We start from the raw sequence: 21,275 nt of genomic DNA, 5'->3' as shown, positions 1-21,275 counted from the left end.
GTTCTCTCAACTATTGTACTTATATCCATAGCTAACACCACATAGTTCAGCTCCTTGAATCAGTGAGTTGGAGCTGGACCGAATCTTACAGGTTTGCTAGTGCAAACTCATTTCACAGGCTAGAGAGCTTACCAACTTGCTTGAAGTCACACAATTGGTAGCCAAGATGGTAGCAAAGACTGAATCCCAATCATTTAAATCTACAGTTTACTGAACACTTACAGTGTCAGACTCCTACAAGGTCAGACACAGTACTGAGAATTTTATATTGTATTTTCATACAAGTTCTGGGGAGACTTTATCAATATTACTATTACCATCCTATTCTACAGATTAGGAAATCCAAATTCAGAGGAGAAATCTACTTACTCTGTTCACGTGTTTGCCTTCTCTTAATAATTAAATATAGTCTTGGGTTTTTGTACTTGCACGAATCTTTTCTTCTCCACATGGAGTCAGTAAATCCTATGAGAGCGGTGATCATGTCTATTCTAACCTGGCAGAACCTAGCATCATGCAGCTTTCACATTGTTAATTAAATAAATATGGGTAAGTCGGTTGGTGTGCATGATATTTGGGAGGATTTGTTCCAATCTTGACACTATATTTTAAATATAAATGGTATGAGTAATGACGACAACACAAATCCATATAGTGAATGTAAAATTGCCCTGATATCACAATGCGGGCGGATACTTATGAAACTGCAGTTGTCCTGCCTTGCTCTTCACAATTTACAAAGTCGCAATCTCAAAAGTCAATTTTGGGTTCTGTCCTTTAGCTCCTCATGGGTGCCTTTGACAACTGCGGAGATCTGAGCAGGATAGGAGACGCTGGTGTAGGTGGTCATTGCTGCTTCTGACTTTGGTTTGGTGTGGTTTGGCTAGTTAGCTAGGCTACCTCTGGTAGGTGACTTCTGAGTTCTCCCGGGGGGTGAGACGTGACTGTAGTTCAGCCCCACCCCTCTTTTGGGTATTCAGCGCAGGGAGCTTGAGACACTGCCCCGCACAAAGATGGCGCAGAGCCCGGGACTGGCCCAATGGGGAGTGGCGTTGCTACCGGTTGCCTAGGTAACAGCCAATGGGCTACGGGAATTGTTCCCAGGATGGCTACCCAGGATGGCGGCGTCAAGTGGGGCAGGCACTGGAGGTAGCCACGGAGAGGCAGGTGGCAAGGACGAGCTGGGCGGAACGGAGGTCCGGGCCGCTGCAGCCCGGCGTCGGGGTGAGACGATCATCCTTGAAGCCCCGGCCCAGGTTGACTGGCAGCACGGGTGGGAGGGGGCCGGGAGAGTGTGATCGGGCAAAAGGGAATGACAGGGGCTGAGGAGCGCGGGTCCATCGCGGGGGTGGGGGTGGCACCCGCGGGAGTCCCAAAACCCAGGCTTCCGTCTCTGCTGCAGGGTCTGAGGCCCGAGGGAGCCCTTGGCGCCCGGGATGGCGAGAGGGGTGGGTGGGGGCTTTGTGAAGAGCGGATGGCAGACCTGTGTGAGCGGAAGACCCCGCCCGCGTGGAAGAGCTGACCCCGGGTGGAGGAAAGGAGCTGTGCTGAAAGGCTAGGACCAATGGGAGAAGAAATGGGGAGGTCGATGAGAAGAGTTGCCTTCTTGTGGTCTAGGGCTTTGTTTGCTCAGGGTTCGCCTGTCACACTTTGGTGGAGAGGCGTCCCGCACACACTCAGTGAGTCTTGGGAAAGGGGATGCTTAAATTAGCTGATGGTGGCATTCCTACGTTTAGCATCTCCAAACTGCTTAGGTACCAGTGGAAGTCACTCTACTATATTAGAACCCAGCCCAGGCATTTTACTTTCTCATGAACTAGAATAGTATCCTGGCAGTCCCCATCGCCCCAAGGCCTCTGGTTTTTTGTTTTGATCTTTCTGGCGTCAGGATTTTCTTTCCACTTTCTTCAATCTTAACTGTCTCACAGTCTTCCTAAATAAGACCTTTACCTAATAGTGATACATTTGTTTATTTTTCCTGTGGAAGGAAGAATTGTTAAAGTGAAAGAGATTTACAGACTTAGAAGAGAATATTATTTTAAGTTCACTTAAAATACTTTAAAAAGAACATTTGACTTTTTGTTCTAGGTCTCTTACAAGCCTGATCTTTGTTCATCAAAGCCTTCATTTTCTTCTTTTTGGAATTCTAAAAGCCTAAGAACTGCTTTCCTTATAGCTCAAAGAACTTTGACAAGACTGTCCATACCCTGGGGAGGGTGGCTTTAGGGGAACCATGTGACGCTTATTAATATATGTGGATAGTTAAAGTGGATGCCTCAAAAAATATTCTTAAACTGAAAATCTGCTTTCTTTTAGTTTTTTTTTAATCTTCTGGATTTGGATATATGTTAATTACTGTGGATCCATAAATACTTTTGATCAGTTTGATTTCTGAAATTTTATAAAAAGACAAATGAAATGGAAACAAAAGTTTTCATCCCTGTCTTCTAGTTCTATTTGGAAATGTTTGGGGCAGGAGAAAATAAAGATAGTGAGGATATAGTGTATTGTGTAGACTAACAGTGTGTTGGTTTATGGGGTCAAAATAGTCATTTTCGTTTAGATAAATGTTTGGTTTGATCCTTTGCAACCTATCTATCAAGAGAGAAAGGGTGGGCATCTGTTAAGAAGGATGACTTATCTTGACTTTCTAGCTAGATTCCACATATGTATCTGAAGCCTAAACTCCTAGGCCATCTGTTCTCTTTAAAAATATTTTTTGAATAGCTGATACAAATACTGATCTGCATCCTTTATTAAATTTTTTTTTTTTTTTTAGTCTATATCAGCACTGGCTATACTTCATTAAACTAGATTTGTCTCAATAACCATGATTACTGATAAAGTTCCTTTTTGGGTCAGTAGCTCTACAGCTATTAATTAGCATGGCTAATTACAGAAGTCATAAATGAAAACCTTGACACTGTCTCAGGCAGTGACAATATCAATTATTTGGACACATGTAGAAGTTTCTATTCGAGTGTGTTCAACCATGACCTGAGAGGAATGGAGTGTACATCTGGTTCCTTTAATTAGCACTTCTGATTGTGTTCTTGGGAACTGACATCATTTTGACAAGCAACTATTGAAGTTTTCTCTATCACCCTAAAACAAAAAGGAATGAGAATTTGTAGTACCTGCAGACATACTACATTAAAAACAAATGGAAAAGGACAGTGGCAGGGTTAGGTTGAGAGATGATGTTTCAGTTACAATTGTTGTATAACCAATTACCCCCAAATTAGCTGCTTAAAACCTGCCATATGATGCTCACATATCCTGTGAGTCAGGAATTCGGAGAGGGCATCATGGCAGCGACCTCACTCTGTTCCATGACACCTCAGCTGAGATGAGATTCAGTGGCTGGGAGCTGGAATCATTCTGAAAGCTCCTTTACTCACTCCTGGTGCCTAGGCTAGGGTGGTTCAGAGATGAGGACTGCTAACTGAAAGCACCAGCGCGTGTGACCTTCTAAGTAGCCCAGCCTCTGAGCATGGTAGCCTCAGGATAATCAGACTACTCCTGTGATGTCTCAGGTCTCAGAGCTCAAGTGCACCAGTGAGCAAGAGGGACACTGCATCACCTTTTGTGATCTAACCTCAGAACACATCATCACTTCCGTCACCTTCTATTGGTTGAAGCAATCGCAAGCCTGGCCAGATTCATAGGTGAGTTAGATACAAGTTTTTGATGGGACAGTGGCAAGGTCAAATTGTAAAAGAACGTGTAAGACAGGAAATATGGTCGCAAATATCTTCGGAAAATGCAGTCCATTCTATTTGGTAATGAGAAGCTAATCTTTCATTTCTTTGGCTTCTTTGAAATGTTTAGGATATATTGCCCCAAAGCTAACAGCATACCGAAAGAGTGGCTAGGTTTACACTTGGAGGGGCTGGCTAGTGCTTGGTCCCTAGATAGTCCTCAAGTTTTAGAAAAGCATTATTCCCTTTCAGGTTCCTTCTACTGGTGGGATGCCACTGTTTGGAAATTTCATATAAGAAAAAGTAAACATGCAAGAGACTGAGCCGCTGTGTCCTCAGTCTGATTCCTCGACATGCACTGCGATAACTCCTTACAAAACTTTGAAGACAAATTAGCTGCTTCTGAACATTTAAAGGGAATGTCCTTAACATCATCTTCCTGTGGAAATAGTGATTTTGTGTTTATGTATCAGAACAGTTGTTTAGTTTCAATATTTAGTAGAAGATATAACCATTCATATTCTGATTTGTTTTGAAGGAATGAAATAGTACCATACCATTTATACCATAGCTGACACTTTTCCTTCTCAGATATAATTATTTCTGGGAAGAGCCAATGGTAGCCTCTAGCTGTCAACAGGTCTGTCCGTACTGGAAAGAGTTTTCCTCTTTAGTTTTGATGGCAAATGGCATCTCTTCCTCTCATTAATGTTGTATTTGCCATGGGGTCATGTTGACCTCTACCCCAGGCATACTCTGGTGCTGGGTTGATTATAAGAAGCTTGTGAGCCTGAAATTAGTTGCTGACCTTGTGGAACGTTGATGCGACAGAGATGGTATACCAGATGCCAGCATCACCTCACTGGGAAATAGACCCTAGAGGTATTGAGGGGCATTAAGACAAGAAAATGATCCTTGTCTTGGGATGTCTTCTTCTATTTAAGGGACCCTGGATATGGAGCTCCTGAGTAACTGGAAAATTGAGAAAAATCCCTGGTGAATCTATGGGAATGACTCTGCAGTGAAGTGAAAGTCACTCAGTTGTGTCCAGCTCTTTGCTACCCCATGGACTATGGCCCACCAGGCTCCTCTGTCCATGGGATTCTCCAGGCAAGAACACTGGAGTGGGTTGCCATGCCTTATCTCCAGGGGATCTTCCCAACCCAGGGATCGAACCCGGGTCTCCTGCATCGCAGGCAGATTCTTTATGGTCTGAGCCACCTGGGAAGCCTCTAAACATCACCTAAAGAATTTCCACAAAGCTGGCCTTCATTACAGAGGTAGAAACTAATATCCCTGTGTATTTGGGTGAGAGCACAGGGCTTCTGCTCTGTTCAGGCCAGGCTGTCTTCACATCAGATCACTTATGAGCTTTTAACATCTGTATCAAAATCATTATGACATAAGCCAAAATGAGAATATCCCATAAGGCACTGATAAAGAATAGATGAGTGGCTTTAATTTACTCTTCCTCTACTCAGTACTTACCTCATTAGTCAAAATTGTTAATTTTTTTTCCAAAATGTTATTTGAATTTGTAAGGAAACACAAAAGATTCTGAATAACCAAAGTAATCTTAAGAAAGACAACAAAGCTGAAAGTATCATGCTTCCTGATTTCAAACTGTACTACAAAGCTAGAGTGATCAAAATAGTACATACAGGCACAAAAACAGGCACACAGATATAGAATAGAGAGCAGAGAAATGAACCCACACTTACATGGGCAACTAGTCTACCACAAAAGAGGCAAGAATATACAATGGAGAAAAGATAGCCTCTTCAGTAAATTGTGTTGGGAATACTGGGCAGCTACATGCAAAGGAATCAAATTGGACTACTCTGTCACACCATGTACAAATGAACAAACCCTCAAAATGGAGTAAAGACTTAAATTTAAGTTGTGACACCACAAAACTCCTAGAAGAAAAGATAGGCAGCATGGTCTTTGACATCAGTCTTAGCAATAATTTTTGGATATGTTTCCTCAGGCAAGAGAAACAAAAGCAAAAATTAACAAATGGGACTTAAACTAAAAAGCTTTTGCCCAGTGAAGGAACCTATCAACAAAATGAAAAGGCCACCTACTAAATAGGAGAAGATATTTGCAAACAGTATATTTGATGAGGGGTTAATATCCAAAATATACAAAGAACTCATAAATCTCAGTATTAAAAAAGCAAACAACCTGATTAAAAATGAGCAGACAGCCTGAATAGATATTTTTCCAAAGAAGATGTACAGGTGGCCAACATCACTAACCATCAGGGAAATGCAAATCAAAACCACAACGAGAAGACTTGCCTGGTGGTCCAGTGGTTAAGAATCTGCCTGCCAGTGCTGGGGACATGGGTTTGATCCCTGGTCCAGGAGGATTCCACATGTTGAGGGGCATCTAAGCCCATGGGCCACAACTCCTGAAGCCCACATACTCTAGAGCCTGTGCTCTGCAACAGGAGAAGCCACTGCAATGAGAAGTCTATGCACCGCAACCAGGGGATAGCCCCAGCTAGCTGCAACCAGAGAAAGCGTGTGCACAGCAATTAAGGCCCAGCACTGCCATAAATAAATAAATAATTAAAAATATATATTTTTAAAAACCCACAGTGACCTATTACTTCACACCTGGTAGAATGACTGTTATCAAAAAGACAACAAATTATAGGTGTTGGCAAGGATGTGAGAATAGGGAAACCTTGGGTACTATTGATGGGAGTGTAAATTGGTACAACCACTATGGAAAACAGGATGGTAGTTCCTCAAACAATTAAAAACAGAAATACCGTATGATCCAGTACTATCACTCCTGGGTGTTTATCTGAAGAAAAGGAAAACACTAATGAGAAAAGATACGTACCCCTACGTTCATTGAAACATTGTTTACAATAGCCAAAATATGGACACAATCTAAGTGCCCATCAATAGATGAATGGGTAAAGAAGATGTACATGTTAATGTATATGTATATATATGGTAGAATACTACTCAGCCATAATAAAGAATGAAATCTTGCCATTTGTGACAATATGGATGGACCTAGAGGGTATTATGCTAAAATGAAATAAGTCAGATAAAGACAAATGCCATGTGATTTCACTTATACATGGTATTTATAAAACAAAAATAGATGAATGAAAATAACAAAACAGAAACAGTTACAGAGAACAAGCAAGACAGTTGCCAGAGGAGAGGGCATAAGAAGAGAAAGAAAGAAAGAGAAATAGGGTTTGTATGTTAAAAAACATATCAAATCATTCTGTTTATCTCTGTTTATATTTAATTATGTTTTGAGTATCTTTTTATAGAATATCCTTGAAGATAAACATTCTTTTACCACTCATATGAAGCTATACCTAGCCAGTCTCCAAATGTTATCGGTTGTTTTCATTTATCCTGTGCCATATTTAATAATCGTTCCTACTCCCATTACCCTGGGCTTTCCCTGTGGCTCAACTGGTAAAGAATCCTCCTGCAATGTGGGAGACCTGGGTTTGATACCTGGGTTGGAAAGAACCTCTGGAGAAGAGAACAGCTACCCACTCCAGTATTCTGGCCTGGAGAATTCCATGGACTGTATAGTCTATAAGATCACAAAGAGTCAGACACGACTGAGCGACTTTCACTTTCACTTTACCCTATTATCTCTCTAGTTCAGGCCTTAGGAGCTCAAACCTGGGCATATCAGTTAGCTTTTGCTGGGTGTGTTATTACACACCATCCTCAAATTATAGTGGCTAAAACAACAACCATTCCTTTAGTCTGTGATTCTGTGGGTGTGTAATTCAGGGCTGAGCTCAGGAGGGCAGCTCTTCCGGTCCTGCCTGAGCTCACCCAGGCATCTGCAGTCCGCAAGTCAGATAACCCACCCAGATCCAATGGGCAGAGAAATAAATAACCTGCCTCTCAGTGGAGGATCTGCCGTGTCATGTTGCAAAGGCATGGATGGAGGGAGAATATGTCTAGTGCATTTTTACAGCTGACTAAACGATCACATCTCTTGTAGCTTTTCTGGCTGTATGTAGGCTTTTGCTGTTCCAACCCATCCTGCTTCCTTCTGCCACATTCATTTTCCCTTAGACTCTGCTTTCATAGTTTGTGTTGTGACCCCCAGAGGTTTCTTCTTTTCCCCTACCTTATCAGCCATCAACCCTTCTGCCTAGCTTCCAGAGGTCTCATTAAGCTGGCCTGACCCTAAAAGCAGGGACGTGGTAAAGGTGGAAAGAACCTGTGGCAGTCGGGGAGGCATGGGCACCATCATTGTCACTGCTCACTAAACTAGCTCTTAACCTCTTGGGGCTTCTGTTTTCTCCAAATGGCTCCCTCCAAAATGAGAGGGTTTGGATTCTTTTCAGATTTAAAATTTAGGCTGGGTGTACATAAATGAATTTACTTCCCGTTACTCTGTAAATAAACCTTCAAGACCTGGCTTATTTCCCACTGCACATGTCACGTTTATGTTGCTCTTGGTGCTTTCATCCCTGTGTTTTTTCAGTCTGGAATCACCCTTTGCATTCTTCACTGCTTGTTTTAAATCCTGCCCACCCCTTGTCTTTGTGATCTCTGCCATCCAGTTTGACATTTAATTATATTATCTCATATTACTCAGTGTTTCAATTGTTACTTTTACCAACTAGACTACAAACTCGTCAAAGGACAAGACTATATTTTATGCATTGACTAAGCACATAGTAGGTATGAAACAAATGCTTACAGATTAATCCTAAATTTCCATCCCAGGTCTTAGAAAATTAGAACTGGCTGAAACTTTTGAGGCAAGAGGATAAGACTGTTTGGGCAGAGGTGGTGATGGTGGTGGTGGTGGTGGTTGGGGGTGGGGATTTTTGTTAAATGTACTTAAGGTAGTTCAAGCTTACCAGGCTGGTAGCCTTTAGAAGGTATCTATAAAATTGCTCTCCAGGCCTTTCCTCCAGCCATCCTATGACCCTGGCTCTCCTCTGTTGTTTCTTGCAGATTTCATCCTTTTGTGAGCTGTCACCATGACCCTGACAAAAGGTTCCTTCACTTACTCCAGTGGGGAGGAGTATCGTGGCGAGTGGAAGGAGGGTGAGAGAGGACCCATGGGGGACATCCAGTGATGAACCCTTCATTTGGCTGAAGGAGAAATACATGAGGACATATAAGCAAGCTTTATGAGACTTCATTTCTATATCCAGGATTTAATCCAAATATTGCCTTTCCTTTATTCAATTTTAGGATTATAAATAAAGGAATTAGAAAATGCTACTACTATGCCAACCTCCAAAAATAAGTTAAATGTTCCCACTTCTAAATTTAAAGTGTTTTAGCACTCGTTTATTTTTTATTTTTTGCCATGCCTCATGGCTTGCAGAATCTTAGTTCCCTGACCAGGAATGGAACCTGGGCCCTCAGCAGTGAAAGCGCTGGATCCTAAGCACTGGACGACCAGGGAACCATCCCCCCCAAGCACTCTTTTTCTCCTTTCACGGTATTATTTGGGAATTGTTTTTATAACTGCTAATGTACTCAGCAAAACAAAATGAATGATTTTTAGTGCCTGTAAATTAGAAAGTATAATTGCAATTGCAATGACTTGATTCTAGGGAATCTTAAGAAGTTAAGGAGGAAATTAGGGCAGACACTTAAGAGAAGATGACATCCATGGCCTTGAGTTTCCTGTGACAGCTCATTACACTTGAAGGTATCTATTCATAGGCATGGCAGAATTCCTCAGAGCCTGGGACTGTACAGGAAGCAGGTTAATAATGTTCAGCTTGGAAACACTCTGGCCACTTAAAAGTCTCATGGGTCCAATCCTAGCAAGCCAGGAACTGCCCTGAGGAGACTAGACTCTTTATAGTTGTGCCAACGAAGAGCAGTTCACACCGTTTCCAGACACCTCACTTTTTTCCTGGTAGATCCCTGCAGCTGATGAATTCTTGAGATTTGAGAGGAGAAATCGTGCCTATGGGATGTGACCTTACCTCCATACATCCCAGCCTTTTCTCCTGCCTCCCAAACTGCTCTTGCCTTCAACGTGACCTTTTCGAGGAGAGTCTTCCTGAGGCTCTGCTGGGCAGTCTCTATCCACCAAAAGAACTGCCTGGTACCCTGAAAGGCATTGCTGCTTCTCCAGTATCTTACTCTGTTCTCTGGTCAGCAGTGGGTAAGCAGAGCCCTACTGATGGAGCAAAGCGCAACCAGTCTTGCCAGTCAGGTTGTTAGGTTTGCCATGCAGCTTCATAGTCTCAGAGGGTACTTTAATTTTTTCTTAGACTGGCAAAGTAGTTAAGTGTCAAGGGCTCCCGAGTCAAGGTGCTGACTGCGTTTGCTGTCTAGCTCTGCCTCTTAGTTGCTCTGTGATCTTGAGTACCTTTTTTTTTAGGTTCCCCTTGCCTTGGTTTCTGCATCTGTTAATGGGAACAATAGGGGTTTTCCCTGGCAGTCCAGTCATAGAGACTCTGCACTTCCATTGCAGGGGATGTGGGTTTGATCCCTGGTCAGGGAGCTAAGATCCCATGTGCCGCATGTTGTGGCAAAAAACAAAAAAAGTGGAAATAATATTGTTATTTCTTTTTAATAAATAGTATTTAAGTGTTTATAAATAAATTTATAAATAAAAAGTATTTAAGTATTAAGTATTAAATACTATTATATTAAATAATAGTATTTAAGAAATAGTATTGTGCCTACCTCCTAAGGTTGTTGTAATGATCAAATTAGATGATAAATACAAAGTGTTTGAAAGAGTCCCTGGCACATAGTGAAGGCCCTGTAAATGTTAGCTATTGTGATTTTTATTTAAAAAAAATTTTTTTTTTAGCTATTGTGATTTTTAAGTGCTCTCTTACCTTCATGCTTAGATCTGCTCCAAATCTGATGGCTGTTGCTGGTCAAAATCTTGGCTTTCTCTGCCCACCCAATCCAAATAAAAAACTGTGGAGACAGAGTTTGGAGGAAATAGAAAGGTGGCTTTAATTCTCAGCAGGCAGAGAGGGAAACACAGTAGGCTCATGCCTCAAGAACTGTGCCCCCTCTGCTTCATGAGGAGTCTGTGGGCTTACAGAAGATGAGGGCTTGCAGTCAGGGGTCTGTGATGAGGAGCGAAGGTATAAGAATCTTGTATTCTTCCTCTTGCACTGTTTCAAAAACAGTCATAGGCTGGCATCAGTATCCCAGTAATTGAGTCTGACCATCCTGTGGCCCTGCTCCTTCTTTCTGATATGTAAAAAGAGAAAAACTACAAGAGGTGGTTTGCAGAGAGAGTGCTATAAGGTAAGCACCAGATACAGGATGTAAGTAGCACAGAGTCAAGGGCTTCCCAGGTGGTGCTCGTGATAAAGAACCTGCCTGCCAGTGCAGGACACATGAGAGACGTGGGTTCAATCCTCTGGAGGCGGGCCTGGCAACCCACTCCAGTATTCTTGCCTGGAGAATCCCATGGACAGAGGAGCCTGGTGGGCTATGGTCCATAGGGTCACAAAGAGTTGGACATGACTCAGGTGACCTAGCCCGCACGCATGCAAAGGATAATAGGTGCAAAATGTAGCTCATACAGAGTTCGGGGGCAGAAAAGCAATTTCAGTTACAGATTAGGAAAAGTTAAAGTAAAAACTGGGAATGTTCAGGCCTGTTCACTGTTCTGTTTATCTTATTTGATCTCAGGAAAGGGAAAGAAAAACTCACTGCTCTTTTTTCCTTTTCACTGCAACAATACTTGGAGCCAAGTTATTACTCTGGGCAATGGTTCTCTGCCCTGCTAACGTCACCGTTTCTCTTCTTTCCTTTGTGGGTGGGGTGATGCAAGGCAAAGGATGTTAGACAGTGACAGAGGACCCTGAAGCTGCCCCATCCCAACCTGACACCTGTCTTCTCTTTGCTCAGGCCGCAGACATGGTTTTGGTCAACTGATGTTTGCAGATGGTGGCACCTACCTGGGCCATTTTGAGAATGGGCTCTTTAATGGCTTCGGGGTACTGACCTTCTCAGATGGCTCAAGGTGGGTACCTGGTCATTCTTTTCCCAACCTTAGACTAGGGAAGGGAAGTTCTGATCTAAAAATGATAGCGAGAAACACCTGGTCAAATCTGAGCTTGTCCCTGACTCTCTGAAAACAGGCAAGGAGTAGCATTCATTCTTTTATTGGTTACTTTATAAATACATCTAAAATTTGAGATGGCAAGGAGGTCAGTGACCTCTCAGCCCACCACTGTGCTCTTTGGTTGTTTCCTTGAGATTAGAGCCTCGTATCATTTGGGCTCTCTCACTCCTCTCTGCTGGGTGAGATGGGGTGAGTGGGGTGGGGGGAGCTCTGGAAGAGTGGAATCAGCTTTGCTCCTTAGCGTTAATAAACCACATGTTTGGTGTCGGTAGCTGCCTGACTCAGTTATCCTGAAGGTTGACATCTCTTGTTTCCCCAGGTATGAGGGGGAGTTTGCCCAGGGCAAGTTCAACGGCGTCGGAGTCTTCATTCGACATGACAACATGACCTTTGAAGGAGAATTTAAAAATGGCAGAGTGGATGGTTTGGGTAAGTTGCCAACCAGCAGGACAGGTGATTAAGGTGAGTGTAAATGGGTGGCAGGACACCTTTGCAGCTTTAATCCTTCTGTGGACACCCAGCAATACAGAGTGCTGGGTTCCTGGACTGAGCACCCAAGAGCTGCAAATTTTCTCTCCTCGGCTCCAACGTAGCAAGCTGGCCTCCGAGCCACAAATGCCACCGTAACACCCTTATTTTCTCTGTCCCCCTCAAAGGCCTGCTGACTTTCCCTGATGGTTCTCATGGAATACCCCGCAATGAAGGCCTGTTCGAGAACAACAAGCTTTTGCGGCGTGAGAAGTGCTCGGCGGTGGTCCAGCGGGCCCAGAGCGCCTCCAAGTCAGCCCGGAGCCTCACTGCCTGATGGAGGCTGTGCCTGGCTGACAGCAACGCCTGCCACCCGCTCAGGGTGGACAGATGAACCCAGCGTGAGAGGAGGTGAAAATGACCGTGGGGCAGAAGCCCTGGGAGGGGCCTGTCACCCGCAAGGCCGGGCTCTGGCCACAGGAGGTCTGAGGCTCGGGCCACTGAAGCAGTGGCCGCCCAGCATGTCCTTCCCCTCTCTTACTCATTGGTACTTCTGTCCCTAACACCGGAGACCACCTGGGGCAGACTGGCTGCTGCCTTTCTCCTTCATTTTCTGCCAAGTGATGCAGAATCTCTTCCTTCTGCCTCTATTGGGCGCAGGTGATCCCAGCCCCAGATGAGGGCCAAGTGCTCAGTGCTCTGTGAGAAATGAAAACAATAGGGGTGACCTCGACAGTATCGCAGTCCCGTGAAAGTCAAGGCCAGAGCTTTTCTGTATGTTGCCCTGCATTCCTGGCTGGCATCACGGCCCCAGGCCTCCCGCTTTGTCTGACCAGCCTGGTCCTGTGTCTGCTTGTTGCCCCTGTGAAGCGTTCAGTGAAGTGCTCTCTTCCTCTCCCTTGGCCTTATAAGCTGTCTTCCTACCCTAAGTTCCAGCAGGTAATCTGTGCCCCTCTCTCCTTCCTTAGACATGGGAAAGGATCCCTTTTAGTCAGAAAGAAACCGATGTAAACAGTCATCTTATAGCTTGTAAATATTACTTACTCCAAGTCAAGGGCAGACATCTCTGGGTCACATTAGGCCTTGGCATGGAGTGAACTGAATCCTCCAGGATGGCTTGGGCTGACACAGCTCCTTCTCAGTGGACCAGTAGGTCAGACCCACCTCAACCCCTTGGGGTTCAGGTAGAATTTGACCCATCTTGGGAAGGCAATGAACTCAAAGAGCATTTGGTTCACTGTAACTCTTCCACCATGAGGCTTGGCCATCAGGCCTAGGGATCAGATCTGGATTGATTGGACTCCTGCACAATTCATCACAGAGGCTTCCAGTTACCCTGGGATCCCCAAATGCCCCACCCCATCCCCAACCCCTTATCCTCACACTGAATGTCTCCTCAACAGCAGATTGTGGTGGAAGTGATAGTTGGGTGCCTCTATTTATTCTCTGCGTTATAGTGTGGAAACAAGTGCTTATGAGGAATAAACAAATCGCCAGAACTACCTATACTTGGTTTTCCTGACCCTCTTGCTCTACATCTGTATGGATATTGGCCCATTTGCTATTTCTAAAAGTTAGTCATAGATGAGGCTTGGAAACAGAGGGTTGCACACTTTACTATGAAATATCATCTAACTCTGCAAGGTAGGTACATGCAGAATTTAAAAAAAAGAACGCAAACAAACAACAGCAGCAGACAGGCTGAGGTTGCCCTAACTAGTGAGTGGCAGAGCTGGGTAGGATTTGTATCTGGGACTTTTTGGCTCCAAAGCACTTTCCCCACAGTACTCATCTTGAATGTCAGGGTGCCCAAGTCCTGAGACAGGTTATCGTCCCACCTGCTGGTTATCTCGGGCAACTCTTTGCACACTCACCCGCCACGCTAACCCTTTCACATGCACGATCTTGTAAGTCCTGAGAGGAGGGTACCATTATTATCCTGCTATCACCGGTGAAGTTCAGGGCATTTACATAGTTTTCCAGGATCTTGCTGACAATAAGGCATCTACAGATCCAAGAACTTAAGCCCAGTCAGTTTAAGCTCAAAGGCTGAGCTCTTCACCAGTACACCAGCCTGCCTCCCTAGCCCTAACTTTTTGCCCCATTCCTGAACCTGGGTTTCCTCAGCCCAGATCCTCTAGAAGTCAACTGTGAAAAGAGCCCAGATGTTAAGCCCCAAGCTTCTAAGTGTCAGCCAGATGCCCAGTTTCTGTTGAAGATTGATACCTTTTATATTCTGTCCTCTAGTCCTTGCCCTAAACAAGGATTTGTTTACCTTTCTTTTTAACCAGAGTAGTTTTTAAAAAAATTCATCTCAGGTTTCCTGCCGCTAGTCAGATTATCACAGAATAAGGTTAAACATTTTAGAGAAAAGTGAAAGTGAAGTAGCTTAGTCGTGCCTGACTCTTTTCGACCCCATGAACTGTAGCCCACCAGGCTTCTCCATCCATGGGATTGTCCAGGCAAGAGTACTGGAGTGGGTTGCCATTTCCTTCTCCATAAAAGCAGCTTTTTAAATTAATATGCTAGGTGTTTGTAAATATCTCACTTGAAATGTTTTGCCTCTTACCTCTCCCATGGAAAACTTCAACAAGCTTTTTCCCTAGGGCACCAATAATCGAGTGCTTATGTTTGTTCAGTATTCTTAAAGCCTCTCTCAGAGCTGGGAAAAAGCAGACCTTGGGAGCTAAATTGCCTCTAGAAAGGTCTTGATATCTGAGCAGGAAACCTAAGATCTGTGTAACAGTGGAGTGTTAGTCTGTATGTAGTCATGCCAGTTAAACTTATTAAACTTTATTGCAATAACAAAGTAACTGTTCTTAATAATAAAAGCAGAGTGTGTATAGGCAAGAAGATGGTCTTTTCTCAGGTCAAATCCCCTTTCTTAATGTTTCAGACCTGGGTTGGCTAGCATAGCCTTCTAGAATGTAACATTTATCCACCAGGTGTCATTATTTACCAGTTCTGGTTAACTCACTGGGCTGCCTCACTGGTACACTTGATGGTTGGAATCAAGGCTAGAGACAATATGTGATGAATCAAAATAGATTTAGGAAAGGACTACAGTGTAGCTTGGGGGACTTTCAAGGACCAGTGACAGCTTTCTGATCAGATTTTCCAACCTACCGCTTCTCCTGGAAGGAGTCAGAACTAGGGCTCTCAGAATTACCCCAGCTTCCTGCTGCACTGTGCTGGACACAGGTTTGTACCCTCAAGCCTCAGCAGTCTTCCTTCTATTAAAACATGGCCATCCTGTGCCGAACTCCCCACTCCCCGCCCCCACACACACCCTTCCCGTCTGACTCCTGGTTCGGGTCTCAGGGGACAGAAAAGCACAGTAGAGAGATAAGTAAGTCATGTTCCTTCCTACATTGAAGGTCTCTAAAGACCCAGACTTCAGGATACAAATAACCAGAGATCAGAGATCATGGGGCTGGGAGAACAGGAAATGAGCATGCCTGGTAGTCCCTGCAGAAAGTCTACCTGGAAGACTGAAGTAAGAAGAGGCGCCTCGAACCCTGAGCTTTCTTCAGGCGGCCACCCCCCCCACCCCTCGGCAGGAGGCTGACGTGGCCCTCAGAGCCACCCGTTGCTGGCGAAGTCCAGGCGCAGTGCCTCCTCCTGGGCGGGGCTCAGCTCCTGCAAGGGGGAGCGGCAGGGGCCTCCGTAGTAGCCAAACCAGTCCATGGTTTTCTTCAGCCCTGGGATCCCGAAGCGCTGGGTCACCTAAGGAGCAGCACATATTAGAAGAGACTGGGGAGTCCTCTCTCTCTCTCTCTCTCTTTCTCTCTTTCTCTTTCTCTCTCTCTCTCTCTCTCTCTCTCTCTCTCTCTCTCACACACACACACACACTTATAGACCCCAGGCATGTCACTTTCAGAAGGTTAGGGTTCCCACCCTCCTTCCCTAGTAAAGTAACTCTGCTGAATCTATGACACCCACGGTAGATTGGGAATCCAGAAGGCAGGTGGGTGGGAGAGAACACAGGCCAAAATCTAGAATGAAGGAAGGCGCTTCCTTTGGTTTTAGAGAAATCCACCCCACTGGGGAGGAGAGCAGCATTCAGTCTTCAAGCTGAGAAGGGAGAAGGCAGCAGTCCTGTGGGTCTGGGGGCCAGAGCATCTCTGGTCTACAGCCCAGCTCCCCGGTACCTGACCTGGGCACACCGGTTGCGGGAAATCAGCATGGTCCAGACCTCTAGTGTCCCCACAGCAGGGTCCTCCCATCCACCCATAATTCTTCCCTGATCCCCAATTCCAAATGCTCTCACAGGGAAAACAATACATCTATTGTCCAAAGAATAACCTTGTATCATTAACTTATCTCTGAGCAAGTTCACTTGCCTAAAAAAGGAGGGGTCTGGACAACATGATCTCTAAACTTTTCCATTGTAATGGGAGACCTAATTTAAAATCAGGCATCTCGTTTCTTTGCTTCTAGCATAGCAACTGGTTGTTTCAGGCTGATCAGAAGTGTCAGATGGTCTTTGATTACTTAAAAAGAAGTAATTATTACTTAATAAGGTTTCACTTTGAAGGAAGTAAAACCTTAGAAAAATGGGTTTCATGAAGGGTAAAAATAGAAAAAAGGTTGGGGTAAAAAAAAAAATTGGGAACCACTGATGAATGACTGACATTTAATAACTATTCACCACTAGAGGTCAGCAGACTTTAGCAAGCTTCCTCCCAGGCCTGGTTCCAGCCGTAATGTTCTAATAACCTGGGCATTTGGTCAGTGTGTGTGCTCAGTTGCTCAGTCCTGTCTGACTCTTTTGGACCCTATGGACTGTAGCCCACCAGGCTCCTCTGTCCATGGGGTTCTCCAGGCAAGAATACTGAGTGGATTGCCATTTCCTCCTCCAGGGGATCTTCCCGACCCAAGGATCAAACCTGTGTCTCCTGCATCGCTGGCATTGGCTAGAGAATTCTTTACCACTGAGCTACTTGGGAAGGGCCAATAACCTGGGTATTTCACCCAAAACCTGAGTAGGGTGGGAAAGACGATGGATACAAGAAGTACCTAGAAGAAAACCTTCTTCCACCGTGGGTGTCTGAAGATCTCTGATTTGTCTCTCTTTAGACCCTGAGAAAGGGTGGAATGGTTTGAAGGTAAAAACTATGGAAAGTCCTAAATATAGCCAGGACAAGAGGTTGGCTGGGTGGGAGGGCAGAGGAAGCACATTGTGTTCAAGCAGGGCAGGGCAATAAGGTGACATCAAGCTGCTCTTGGGGTGGCTGAGCCTACAGCTCAGGCAGCAGAAAGGTGTTCCAGGCATTCCTGAGTGTGTGCCCAGAGCTGGCACAGAATGGGGCACAAAGTGAAGGGTAAGACAAGATGGCATGCCTAGGGCAGCAAGCATCCTCTCTTCCCAAGGGGCAGCCTGAGCTGCTTCGTCTGTAAAATTAGGAGATAAAGAAAGCTACCCCACATCACAAGAACTGGATGAGAAAAATACCACTATTATAAGCAACAAGGTTCTACTGTGTAGCACAGGGAATTATATTTAATATCTTGTGATTAAACCATAATAGAAAAGAATATGAAAAAGAATATATATGTGTGTATGACTGAGTCACTTTGCTATATAGCAGTAATTAACAATGTAATTCAACCATGCTTGGATAAAAAATAAATTTAAAAGATTCTGCTATTAGCCCAGACCCCAAAGGGCCTGGAAGCTCCTTCTCTTCCTGTCTGGTGGTATGTAGGCTCTGGGACTTTCTCTCTCACAGGGAGGGGAGTGGGAGACCAGAGGTCCTGCCGTAGTGGAATGTTGGTATGTATAGTACAGACTGGGGTCGGATGGGGCTCAGCTTAAAGGGCCTTATTCCTGCAGTTATTACAACCTATCTATAGGGCACCCTATGCCAGGAGAGTTTCACAGCCAGGGAAACTCAAGCTTGCCTCCTCAGCTGTCCTTTCTCTACATCTGAATTAATCTGTCCCTTTGAAGTAAAGATATAAACTGTGAGGGACATCTAGAGCCCGCCCACCACTTTATCTGCCTCACAGGCAAAACTTGACAGAGCACCAAAATACTCAGTCATGAGACAAATATTTAATGCAATATTTTTTAAAAAGTAAAAATCAATGCAAAAAAGCCCACGATGAGCAAAGAGTCAAAGTTTTAAATAAAGGCAAGATTAACAGAACTGTGCCCAGAATCTTATAGCCTGAGGCCATTAATTACATGTGCCCCCTATACATATTTTGCATATTTTTAATGGTAACTTTTTTGTCTAGAAGTAGATGTAGGGAAAAAAGTTGATTTGATGTGTTTGCTTCCATTCAAGCCAGAGAAGTAAAATTCTAATAAGTTACGTTTTTGGTATTAAATGGAAAAAGTGTTGCAAATGTTAATGTACCTACTTTAAAATTTTTCAGTGTTTTTTGCCAACTACTCTAATATCCTGGGAGGGAAAAATCACCGTTTAGAAAACTACCTGAAGAACTTCCCTGCTGGTCCAGTGACTAGGACTCTGGTCTCCCAATACAGGGAGCCTGGATTCGAGCCCCGGTCAGGGAACTGGATCCCACATGCCACAATTAAGAGTTTGCATGCTGCAGCTAAGATTTGGTACAGCCAAATAAGTAAATAAAAGAAAACTGCTTAGAGCTTTCACTTCCAGGAAAATGGAATAGGTGTACTTTTCTTTATTCCCCTTAAAAAGCAGAACTAAAAAAAATAAAAATAAAAAACCCAGGACATTATATAAAAACCAACATAAAAGTCTGAAAGGCAGAGAGAAGGAAGACTGACTAGTGACCTCGGGACCCAAGAAACAACACAGTGCCAAGCTCCTTGGCCCAGACTTGGAGCTGAAGGAGCAGGGACCCTGAAATGCCAGTAAGCAGAGACAAGGAAAGCCCCACAAAGGCCCGTTCCCTCTGGTCGAAGACAAGGAAGGGGCAGCTGAGCAAGATGGAGAACTTGTGAACAATAATCTCTCTACTCCAGCCAGACCCCGCAGGAGAGTCAGAACTTTGACCACTGACCACCCTTAAGGAGGCCACCCTGTCAAACACACTCGCGATGTCAGAGGAGGCTACATGGGGAGCAGTAAGGAAGCACTTCTACCCCTTCCAAGCCAGTGAGGTATCAGCAGAGGCCTAGTATGGAGTTATTATTTTTAAACTCCCAAAAGGAAACCTCTAGGCCCAGATGGTTTCACTGAAGAATTCTTAAAAATGTTCAAAGATACAACATCAATTTTTATAATCTCTTCCAGAAAACAGAAGAGAAGGGAACATTTCCCAATCAATTAATTAAGCTATTTCTATGCCGATACCAAAATCAGACAAAGACAGTACAGAAGAAAAGAAGCAAAAACAGAAAGACCATATACCAATATCTCTCATGAATATAGACTGGGAAAATCCTTGATAAAATATTAGCAAATGGAATTCAGCAATATATAAAAAGAGTTATACATCATATGCCAGTGGACCTTATTTCACTGGGATACAAGTCGGGTTCAGTACTTAAAAATTATTAATGTAACTCACCATATTAACAGGCTAAAGAGGAAATAAAACACATGATCATATGAATCAATAAAGAAAAATTAACAAAAATTCAATACCCATTTATGATTTTTTAAAACTTTCTGAAAGCTGGAATAGAGGGAGAACTTCCTCAACTTGATAAAGAGCATCTACAGAAACCTACCTACCATTGTGCTTAACAGTGAAAGACTGAATGCTTTTCCTTAAGATCAGAAACAAGTCAAGATGTCTGCTCTCACTACTCTTGTTCATCTTAGTGCAGGAAATTCTAGCCAGTGCATTAAGGCAAGAAAGGAAATAAAAGGCATGCAGATCAGAAAGAAAGAGATTAAAACATGCCCATTTATAGAGGACATGATTGTCTATGTAGAAAATCCCAAGGAATATAGAAAAAAAATCTCTTAGAACTCATAAGTGAGTTTAGCAAAGTCATATACAAATGAGATAAGCGAAAATCAGCTGGTTCCTATACATACTAGCAATGAATATTTGATAGTGAAATTAAAAATACAATATCATTTACAATCACTCAAAAATATGAGCCACTTAGGTGTAAATCTCTCAAAACTTGTAGAGAACTTGTGCTCCAAAAGCTATAAAATGCTGACGAAATAAGTCAAAGAAGGTTTACGTAAATGGAGATATATCCTATTCAAGGATTTGAAGACAACAAAGCAAAAATGTCAGTTGTTCCCAAATTGGTGTACACGTTTAAGACAATTCCTACCAAAATCCTAGCAAAAGTATTTATAGATAATATTTTTCTAAAATGTATATGGCAAGACAAAAGATTTAGATTAGTTAAAACAATTTGGGGGAAGAAAAGAACAAAGTAGGAGAATCGGTGTAGCTGATTTCAAGATTTATTATACACCTACAATAATCAAGTCTGTGTGGTACTGCAGAGGGATAGATCAATGGAGAGAATAGAGAATCCAGAAATAGACCCACACAAATACACCCAGCTGATTTTTGACAAAGGTGCAAAAGTAATTCAATAAAGGAAAGATCATCTTTTCAACAGATGGTGCTGGAGCAAGTGGATATCTACAGGCCAAAAAAGAAAAGAAAAAAAAAAAATGAACCTTGATCTAAGTCTCATACGTTTTACAAAAATTAACTCAAAATGGGTCACAGGCTTGTAAAACATAAAACTTTTAGGAAAAAGAAAAGAAAAACTTCACAATCTTGTGCTAAGAAAAGAGTTCTTAGGCTTGCATCAAAAGCATAAACATAAAAGTAAATATTGATAATTAGACTTCCTTAAAATTAAAAAACTTTTGCTCTATCTGTTAAGAGGATGAAAAGATAAACTACAGACTGGGGGAAGTATTTGCAGACAACATTTTTGACAAAGGACTAGTATCTAGAAGGTATAAAGAACTTCTAAAACTCAATAGTGAAAAAAAAAAAGAAAAGAAAAAAAAACTCAATAGTGGAAAAATTTCATATAAATGGCAAAGAAATACATTATAAGAGGTTCAATAGCATTAGCTATCAGAAAAATGTAAATTAAAGCCA

At 43.2% G+C, this 21,275-nt stretch overlaps 2 protein-coding genes across 9 annotated transcripts in view; one reads left to right on the top strand and one right to left on the bottom strand.

Annotated features, from left to right (window-relative positions):
- Window positions 1–1,091: 1,091 nt before the first annotated feature.
- Window positions 1,092–13,756, top strand: MORN4 (MORN repeat containing 4). 7 transcript variants are annotated; one of them, XM_040255115.1, is made up of 7 exons: window positions 1,120–1,224; window positions 3,537–3,668; window positions 8,438–8,476; window positions 8,672–8,764; window positions 11,564–11,678; window positions 12,100–12,209; window positions 12,437–13,756. In XM_040255115.1, the coding sequence occupies exons 4-7, from the start codon at window positions 8,698–8,700 to the stop codon at window positions 12,583–12,585; spliced, it is 441 nt and encodes a 146-aa protein (XP_040111049.1). In that variant the 5' UTR covers window positions 1,120–1,224; window positions 3,537–3,668; window positions 8,438–8,476; window positions 8,672–8,697; the 3' UTR covers window positions 12,586–13,756. The 7 variants fall into 7 exon arrangements, with proteins under 7 accessions (XP_040111051.1, XP_040111056.1, XP_040111049.1 ...); XM_040255116.1 differs by having other exon boundaries at window positions 1,120–1,256; XM_040255117.1 differs by lacking the exon at window positions 8,438–8,476 and having other exon boundaries at window positions 1,092–1,224.
- Window positions 10,630–21,275, bottom strand: part of HOGA1 (4-hydroxy-2-oxoglutarate aldolase 1) — a 26,931-nt gene continuing 16,285 nt past the window's right edge. The window contains exons 7-9 of one of the 2 annotated variants that reach the window (XR_005723562.1): window positions 15,732–15,974; window positions 11,366–11,733; window positions 10,630–10,818 (exon numbers count right to left, since the gene is read on the bottom strand). Coding sequence is in view for 1 of the 2 variants with exons in the window: in XM_040255114.1 (XP_040111048.1) it covers window positions 15,825–15,974 (150 nt within the window). In the remaining variant the exon portion in view is untranslated. Of the gene's footprint in view, window positions 10,819–11,365; window positions 11,734–13,848; window positions 15,975–21,275 lie in introns of those variants that run through there. The other variant, XM_040255114.1, reaches the window with a different exon arrangement.

The sequence above is a fragment of the Oryx dammah genome, unplaced genomic scaffold (assembly GCF_014754425.2).
Source record: "Oryx dammah isolate SB20612 unplaced genomic scaffold, SCBI_Odam_1.1 HiC_scaffold_14, whole genome shotgun sequence".
Taxonomy (NCBI): Eukaryota; Metazoa; Chordata; class Mammalia; order Artiodactyla; family Bovidae; genus Oryx; species Oryx dammah.
This window is presented reverse-complemented; position numbering and strand designations above follow the sequence as displayed.

Bases quoted from the DNA above. Each gene is read 5' to 3' on its own strand.
- MORN4 (XM_040255117.1), top strand. From the start codon at position 8,698: ATGACCCTGACAAAAGGTTCCTTCACTTACTCCAGTGGGGAGGAGTAT. The intron at 8,765-11,563 runs GTGAGAGAGGAC...CTCTTTGCTCAG, and splicing joins TCGTGGCGAGTGGAAGGAGG to GCCGCAGACATGGTTTTGGT. The intron at 11,679-12,099 runs GTGGGTACCTGG...TTGTTTCCCCAG, and splicing joins ACCTTCTCAGATGGCTCAAG to GTATGAGGGGGAGTTTGCCC.